The sequence below is a fragment of the Macaca nemestrina genome, chromosome 3, assembly GCF_043159975.1.
Source record: "Macaca nemestrina isolate mMacNem1 chromosome 3, mMacNem.hap1, whole genome shotgun sequence".
Classification (NCBI taxonomy): domain Eukaryota; kingdom Metazoa; phylum Chordata; class Mammalia; order Primates; family Cercopithecidae; genus Macaca; species Macaca nemestrina.
In genome coordinates this window covers 159,493,674-159,502,859 of record NC_092127.1, presented here as the reverse complement: position 1 = coordinate 159,502,859, position 9,186 = coordinate 159,493,674, and the positions used below count along the sequence as shown (strand labels likewise).

Here is a 9,186-nt window from a genome sequence, read left to right as displayed (position 1 = left end):
GTGGAGCCCGCCGCCGCCGCCGCCGCCGCCGCCGCCGCCGGGGAGAGCGATGCCCCGGCCCCGCTGCTCCCCAAGCCCGCCCCCGGCCGCCCGCGGGTCCACGGGCCGGCGGCGGGAGTGAGCGGGAGCCGGCGGGCGAAGAGCCGCCGCCCGGCCCGCGATGTCACCATTGTTCAGCTGGGTGGCCAAGGTAGGCGGCGTCGGGCGGGCGCCCGTTACCGGAGCGGAGCGGCAGGCGCGGGGCTGGAACATTTGTAACCTTCGGGCCGGGCTGGGCCGGGCCGCTGGGGGGCTAGGCGCGGCGTGGGGTGAGCGGCGGGCGCCAGCGGGTCGTTAGCCGCGCGTTTCTCATTCATTAGTCTCCCAGATCCCTGTGGGGAGGACGGGCGAGGTAACGGCGCCCATTTCACAGTTGGGGAGACTGAGGCTGGACTCGGAGACCCCTGCGGAAGCCCGAAACCAGCGGGCGGCTCCTCCAGCCCCTGTTGCTCCCCGCGCCGCGTAGGTGCCGCTTGGTGCTCCCCGGCACGGGACCTCGCGGATGTCGACCCCGCATGTCTCCTTCGCGGGTGTCGCCCTCGTGTGTCTCTCTCGTAGATGTCGGCTTGCGCTGGGCCGCCTGGACTGGGCGCCGAGGATGCCCAAAGGCTGAAGCTGGTGCCCGCAAGAGGTGTCTGTCTTTCGTTTTTAACCCTCTGGTTTCAAAGGGCATGTTCTGAGGTCTGAGTTTTAAATAGAAGTTTTTAACTTTCCATTCCCACAAAGTTTTGTTTTCAGAACATCAGCGCTTTCGAGATAACTGGGTGGTGCAAATTCAGGCCAGTTGCACTGTTGCTAACAGGAAGGCATTAGTGTAGATTTCCAGAGTTCCCAGCAGCTGGAGAACACGGTAGTAGCATCAATAGCATTCTTTTTATCCACTCCTGCAGTGCCAGGTGTCAGAATGTGCTTTAAAGGATACGACCCTCGCTGCCTTGAAAGGCTCGCTGGTAGCTGGGGCATCTTGCTGTCACCCCATGAACTCAGTCCCTTGGGCATCTTGCTGTCACCCCATGAACTCAGTCCCTTGGCCGGCTCCTTCGCCGGGCTTGCTTCCTGTGTATGGCTGGTTGAGTAATAAGCTCACAAACTCGTTAGCCATTCTGGGAGCCTTTACCAATTAATAATTTAATTAGGTGATGGTTATATCTCCAGTTATGCAATGCTTTTACGGTATTATTTAATTACATTTTTATGAGTACCTGTTTGTGAGCAGGTATGGCTTTGCCTGTGATTTAAGTGACAAAATTGGAGACAGAGAAACTAGATAACACTAGTTTTTAGATGGGCAAAAGTTTTTAGATAGATTTTCTTACTAGGTAAATAGCATTCCATTAGAATCACTTCCTGAAACGTAGCTGGTGGTAAAATGAGATGACTTTCAAAAACATTTTGAGTCATTAAAAAGCGGTTTCGTACCGAAGAAAAATTGGTAATACCTACACATTCTGGTTTGAACTGATAGCTAATTAGCTTTTATTAAGTATCGGTAAATTTAAAAACTTTTTTGAAGTTTGAAAAGTAATTCAGTGTGTTGTCTGATTATATTTTACTTCCTCATCCTAGATTGAGGATATGAGTCTACTTTTATATCGTTATGCTTTTGTACTGTAAGGCCAAAGGGAGGAAAAAAAAAAATCGCAACTCATTTTATTGCAAAACCAATAAGAAGTAAATGTAAATTTTTAAAAACTTACTGCTAGTACTGTGTAAGTTTTACTTTTCCAGAACATATTTAGTAAGATGCTATTCATTGTGGGAGTGAGATGGATTTTTGTTTACTTTGGTACAGAGGAGACAGTGAAAACGCCCCCAACAAAGCCTTATTTCAAAAACCATCACAGACTTTTAGGACGATTGTTAGCCTTCTCCGAGTGTCAAATCATTAGAAAAATTTATATAGAGGAAATGTAGGCTGGTAGCTTAATTTGGATTCTGAATCTTGTTATTTCAAAATTATTATTTTTGAGACAGAGTCTCACTCTGTCACCTAGGCTGAAGTGCAGTGGTGCGATCTCAGCTCACTGCACCCTCCACCTCCCAGGTTCAAGCCATTCTTGTGTCTCAGCCTCCCCAGTAGCTGGGATTACAGATGTGCGCCACCATACCCAGCTAATTTTTGTATTTTCAGTAGAGATGGGGTTTTGCCATATTGGCTAGGCAGGTCTTGAACGCTTGGGCTCAAGTAATGCACCCGCCTCGGCCTCCCAAAGTGCTGGGATTACAGGTATGAGCCACCGCACCCGGCCTAAAAATTACTATTTCGATTACAGGACAACAGCGAAAAACTATTAAATGTTTTTAGAGCAAATTCATGTATACCTCTTAGCATAAATTTTTAAAATGTGATTATTTTATATTTCATTTCCTCTAGGTGGTGCAGCCATTACAAATTATATCCTGAAATTGAATGATTTTTATAGATAACATGTTACCCTGTGAAAGATTTTAGAACATGAAATTACTCTTTGGAAGTTCATTTCTTGGAGTTATAGACTAAAAATGATGTTCTATGGAACCGATGTGGTTTACGGTGAAGAGGCAAGTCATTAACATACTTTACATTACAAACTAGGTAATATCCTAAAGACAAAAGGTGTAGATAATGCACACAATGTGAGTAATCCTGAAGTTGTTATATTTGACTTCAGAATGCCCCTTCAGAAACACACAGCTGCACATGAGCACAGGCCTCACACAAACACCTGCACGTCCAGTTACGCAGCTGACTTTCCTTTTCCTGTTTCATTTTGACCTTTGCAACTGCAGCTGAACACCTGGTAGCGAAGGAGAAGGGCTGGGCGTCAGTTGATTCGCATGGATACCTGAGCATGGATGTGTTTTTCTCGTGCAATGCATTATTATTGGGTGAATATTGAATGTGTAGAGTGGGCAATTTCGTGACGTAGGAATAAAGCCAAAATGGAAGAGTTTTGTTTTAAAGAGATTATCTCTTAAAGAAGAAAGAAAAACATGAGATGTACTTTTAAAAAAAATTGGACGTGATCTGGAACTTTAGGGCAGGTGTGCATTGTGTCAAGAATGTGGCTGGGCTTTATAGCAGTGTGATTTCTTGATTAGTCTTTCTCTGGGGACACTTGACTTTTTACACAGTTTATACATAAAACTGAACTTTTCAAGCTTTGTGATTTTCATAGTAAACTCACAGATGTCCCCAACAACCCGGCAGTTTTGAGTATATCTACTGTTTCTATGCCTCCATGTATCTGTTAGTCAAAACTAACTGCAGCAGAACTGCCAAGTAACTTTTAGAATTTATTTGGATTTGCACCTGCTTATAAAGTTTGTAGCTAAGATTATTGCTGGTATTTCAAGTTAGTAGATTTTAAATATACATATGTCAGTTTATGAGAAAAAATGGAAAATGAGAACTAAATATAGCCAAGTTTGCTGTGTTTCAAATCCAAGTTCAGTTTCTTATAGTTTATGGTGTGTATTAAGTATTTAGTTTATGAGTAAAGTATTTAACTGTGTATTTAATGTATTAATAAGGCATTTAACTGTGTATTTTCCAGTGCTCATTCAACAAGTGTTTATTAGTACTTTTTGTATATAAGCAGTGTTTATGTCCTGGAGGAGTTAATTCACTCTCCACAATAGATTATCCTTTAAAAAGTGTGCATCCTGAAGATTTATAAATTAAATATTTAAAGATGCATTAAAAAAGGAATCTTTTTTTTTTTTTTTTTTTTTGACACTGAGTCTCCCTCTGTTACCCAGGCTGGTGTGCAGTGGCACGATCTCGGCTCACTGCAACCTCTGCCTCCTGGGTTCAAGTGCTCCTCCCACCTCAGCCTCCCTAGTAGCTGGGACTACAGGCATATGCCACCATGCCTAGCTAATTTTTGTATTTTTAGTAGAGACGGGGTTTCACCATGTTGGCCAGGCTGGTCTTGAACTCCTGACCTCAAGTGATCTGCCCACCTTGGCCTCCCAAAATGTTGGGATTACAGGTGTGAGCCATTGTGTCCAGCCCACAGAATCCTTTTGTAAAGCAAGTAACTGATTGCTAATTAATATTTTATGTAAAACCAGGTTTTCCATATTTGGGCATTACTTAAAATGTTGGTTTATAGCCACCATTCATTCAACAGGTCATTTAACAAATGTGTTCAATGCAGGTATTTGAGGAGCTGGGGATTTAGCAACAGACAGGCAGACCAGGTCCCTGTTTTTATGGTATTCTAGATGGGAGAGATAGCAAAGCAGTAAGCAAATAGATGAACAAGATTATTTGGGATGGTGGTCAGTGCTAGGAAGAGAAGTAAGAGTGGCTCCGGGGTGGGGTGCTGCAGGGGCGGCATTCCATATGACTGGTGAGAGGGCAGTAAACATGCTCCAAGCAGGCCGCAGGGAGAAGGGAGGTGTGGCTGGAATACCTCCAGCTGGGTGCATAGTACTGGCCTCTGGGTGGGAAGGGTAAGGTGGGCCAGGCTGTTTATGACTCCATAGGCTTAGAATGGGGTTTGGATTTGCTTTTAAGTGTAGTCAGAAGCCATTAAAGGTGTGGAAGGGAGGAGTGATATCAGCTGATGTATATTTCGAATGGAAGCAGAAGGACCACTTAGGAGGTGGTTTTGGTTCAGTCAGGAGGTGATATTGGTAGCTTGGACCTCAGTAATAAGAAAGGAATACCAGTGGATAGTCATTGTCCTTTATATTTTGAAATGATGTGACCCAGTGGCTTTGCTATCTTGTTTGTGTGTGTTTGGTGCAAATAACCGAGTAACTAATTGCAGTTTGTATGTTGAGTGTAAGTACAATTTGCCCTTCCATCATCTCTTCCTTCTAAGCAAAGCTTTCATGCAAAGTTCTGTCCTGACTCTGGTCTTATTTATTTACCTTTGAGGTTTCCTGCAGACTGGACCAGCCCACCTTGGGTGCCTGTAGGCCGCAGGGGTTGTCCTTCTGTTTACCAGCACACAGCACAGCAGCCTTCCTATGTAAGGTGTGAATCTGACTATAGCAAATATTTAGGCAACAATTTTCTTGTGTTGCTTGAAGTCAGTCCAGTGTTGGTTTATCCTTGATGTGTGTCCTAGGTTAATGTGATGTATTGTTTAAAAAATTTTTTTTCTTCTGTAGACTCATATTACATTTTATTAGCGGATGCTTGAGTTTAATAAGGGAGGGGAAAACTCCTTCTTGTCATAGTCAAACCATTCCTTGAATCTGAAAAATTTGCTGCCTTGGCTAAGCAAAGCTGGTATAACCCTGACCAGGATTTCAGCAGAGTTCCTGTGGAGCGCTTTTTATCTGGTAGTGGTGGCAGCTGTGCTTTGTGCTTTGGGAACTCTAGTTGCTTAGAGTGTGCCAGGAACTTGGGCGTAGGTTGGTTTTACTGAAAGAGAATGGAGGAAAGCAGGGCTAGAAATCCCACCTAATCCACAAATAGAACACAGCCCAGAGCAATGCCCAGTGAAAAAAAAAGCTGATTAAAGTATAATTTGTTTCCTTAGAAAATTCTTTAAACTGATCTTAGCCTATATATGTTTGTCCCCTGTTCTTCTGTTTCTGTCAAAACTCTCCTCATCCTTTATTCCTTTCCTGAAGCACCTCTGATTAATCATTCATTCATTGGATGAATGTACTAAGCAGGGTAGAGAGTAACGGGAAGGCAGGGTGTGCTGGGCAGTTGGAGTAGCATATGCTAAGGCTTTGAGCCCCCTTGGTGGAGCTGCAGTCACAGGAGGTTGGTGGGGCTGGAGCGAGACTGCTGGGGGGAGTAGCAGAGGTGAATGGGGACTAGGATGAGCATGGCATACAGACCCCTTTGGTATTTTATTCTGGAGCAATGAAGACCTGTTAGGTACCAAAGCTGATCTTTCCCCAAACTCTTTTTTTTTTTTTTCCCCCCAGACGGAGTCTCACTCTGTGGCCAGGCTGGAGTGCAGTGGCGCGATCTTGGCTCCCTCTGCCTCCCTCCGCCTCCCTCCGCCTCCCAGGCTCAAGTGATTCTCCTACCTCAGCCTTCCGAGTAGCTGGGATTACAGGCAGGTGCCACCGCACCGAGCTAATTTTTGTATTTTTAGTAGAAATGGGATTTCACCATGTTGGCCAGGATGGTCTCGATCTCCTGACCTTGTGATCCACCTGCCTCGGCCTCCCAAAGTGCTGGGATTATAGGCGTGAGCCACTGTGCCCAGTCCTCCCCAAACTCTTATAGTTGCGTATTTTCTTCTGTATGGTGCTTGGTGTGCAGTGACCACACTGTGCCCAACTTCTGCTTCTTCCCTTTTTTTTTTTTAATATACTTTTTTAGAGCAGTTGTTTTTTAAAGCAGTTGTAGGTTTATAGTAAAATTGCGTGGAAGTTACAGAGATTTCCGATATAGCCCCTGTCCCCACTCATGCACAGCATTCCCTGTTATTAATATTCATCACCAGAATGGTGCATTTGTTATGACAGATGAATCTATATTGACATATGATTATCACACAAAGTCCATCGTTTACATTAGGGTTCACTATTGGTGATGTACATTCGACAGGTTTGGATAAATGTATAATGACGTGTATCCAGCATTATAATATCATACAGAGTAGTTTCATTGCCCTACCAGTCCTCTCTGATCGATTCATCACTCCCTTCCCATAAGCCTTTGGCAACCCACTAATCTTCGTACTATCTATAGAGAATGTATATATAGTTCTGCCTATAGAGAATGTCATGTAGTTGGAATCATACACAGTATGTGTGTAGCCTTTTCAGATTGGCTTCTTTCACTGAGTATATGCATTTAAGTTTCCTGTGTGCTTTTTTTTTTTAAATGGCTTGATAGTTCATTTTTTAGTGCTGAATAATATTCATTGCCTGGATGTACCACAGTTTATCCATTCACCCACAGAAGGACATCTTGGTTGCTTCCAAGTTTTAGCAATTACGAGTAAAGCTACTATGAACATCTCTGTGTAGTTTTTTGTGTGGATCTGAGTTTTCAGCTCCTTTGAGTAGATACCGAGATGTATGATTGCTAGATTGTAATGTAAGAGTACATTTGTTTTTGTGAGAAGCACTCAACTGCTTTTCAAAGTGCCTGTACCATTTTGTATTGCCATCAACAATGAATGAAAATTTCTTTTGCTCCTTATAGGCATTTGATGTTGTATTCTGGAATTTGGTTGTTCTAATAGGTGTATAGTGGTACCTCATGGATGTTTTAATTTATGTTTGTCTAGTGACAGCTGATGTTGTCCTACTCCCTTTCTTTTGATTAACTTTTAAGGACTAGAACCAATGTTAGGCTAGGCGTGTTGGCTCACGCCTGTGATCCCAGCACTTTGGGAGGCTGAGGCGGGTGATCACTTGAGGCCAGGAGTTTGAGACCAGTCTGGCCAATATGCAAAACCCTGTCTCTAGAAAAATACAAAAATTAGCTGGGTGTGGTGGTGTGCACCTGTAATCCCAGCTACTTGGGAGGATGAGGCACGAGAATTGCTAGAGTCTGGGAGGCAGAGGTTGTAGTGAGCCAAGATTGTGCCACTGCACTTCAGCCTGGGTGACAGAGCGAGATCCTGTCTCAAAAAAAAAAAAAAAAAAAGGAAATGTTAGTGCTTTTGAATTTTATTTTATAATGCACAGTAATATTCAAGAACATCTGTACAACCTATAAGAAAACCTTTATTTGGTTGTATTTATGATATATATATTTTCTTAAGACGGAGTCTCGCTCTGTTGCCCATGCTGGAGTGCAGTGGCGTGATCTCGGCTCACTGCAACCTCAGGCTGCCAGGTTCCAGCAATTCTCCTGCCTCAGCCTTCCGAGTAGCTGAGACTACAGGCACACGCCACCATGCCTGGCTAATTTTTTTGTATTTTTAGTAGAGACGGGATTTCACCATGCTGGCCAGGATGGTCTCAAGCTCCTGTCCTTGTGATCCGCCTGCCTCGGCCTCCCAAAGTGCTGGGATTACAGGCGTGAGCCACTGTGCCCAGCCTGTATTTATGATATTTATGAATCTAAAGTATCTGATTTTTCCATTTTAAACTTTCTGTGATTTCTGATTTTGTTATTGGAAGAGTGATGAAAAGTATGCTCTTTTGTTAAATTTATATGAAACATTTGACAGAAAAATTTCCTTAATTTTCATGCACTTGGGTTATTTTCCTGTAAATTATTTTTGTATCTGTCATGTTATAATGGGATTAGACTCACAGGCTCTGTTCTTTTACATTGGTGGAACCCTGGCTAAGTTAACTTTGCTGAGCCTGTTTTCTCGTCTCTAAAATGAACTTAATATACTTGTTTTGTATTTATCTTTTTAAAAATAGATCCTATTTTAAAATCCGATAATGTCAAAATCTGCTTAGGAAATTGTGAAGACTATCTTCAGATGTAAACCGTGTAAAACATGGTTGAATGGGCAGTTTAAATTAATGGCATGTGTGGTATCAGGCGGGGTAGATACTGAGATGAGTAGGACATGGGCCCAGCCTTTGAGTAGCTTGCAGTTTAATGGGGAGGGGGAGACCTGTGGAGATAATTTAATTTTAATGTGATATGTGCACAAATAATCACTCTGCTGGGATTTTGGAGGAGACTAGAAGATGAGGTCTGAGTGAAGTCGAGGGTAATTGTAGGTCATTGATATGGTAGATTATGAAAAGGAATAGTTAGGAAATACTGGCGATAGTTTACTAGCGTGTTTCAGAATGGAGTCGGGGTTGCTTTCCAACTGTTTGCCTTGTTTTTGAGACCACTGATTTTTAACCTTGGGGAAGGCACATCACTTTAAATAAATTACTCAGACCTTTTTTTCATACCAGCACTGCCTAGGGCCCACAAATAGGTAATTGTGGCTTAGGGTGGTGGTCATTCTAGTAGCATTTAGTAATGTAATTATGGTATAACCAGAATGTCATCTTGAATGTAATTCCATTCCTTCTTTGCTACGTGGGGAACTGACACCCAGAGAGATGAAGTAACTTGATTTGAACAAAATCACACAGCTAGTTTGTGGCAGAACTTAAAAAGTTCTTGGTTTGGGAGGCCGAGATGGGCGGATCACGAGGTCAGGAGATCGAGACCATCCTGGCTAACACAATGAAACCCCGTCTCCACTAAAAATACAAAAAAAAATTAGCCGGGCGTGGTGGCGGCGCCTGTAGTCCCAGCTACTCGGGAGG

At 43.3% G+C, this 9,186-nt stretch overlaps 1 protein-coding gene across 6 annotated transcripts in view; it reads left to right on the top strand.

The window, feature by feature from the left end:
- The window catches only part of LOC105487750 (TBC1 domain family member 1), a 248,177-nt gene that overhangs the window by 86,714 nt on the left and 152,277 nt on the right, over positions 1–9,186 (top strand). The window contains exon 1 of one of the 6 annotated variants that reach the window (XM_071093744.1): positions 4–190. The exons of the other annotated variants lie outside the window; for them this stretch is intronic. Coding sequence (XP_070949845.1) covers positions 161–190 — 30 coding nt within the window. The 5' untranslated portion in view covers positions 4–160. Of the gene's footprint in view, positions 1–3; positions 191–9,186 lie in introns of those variants that run through there. 6 annotated transcript variants of the gene reach the window in all.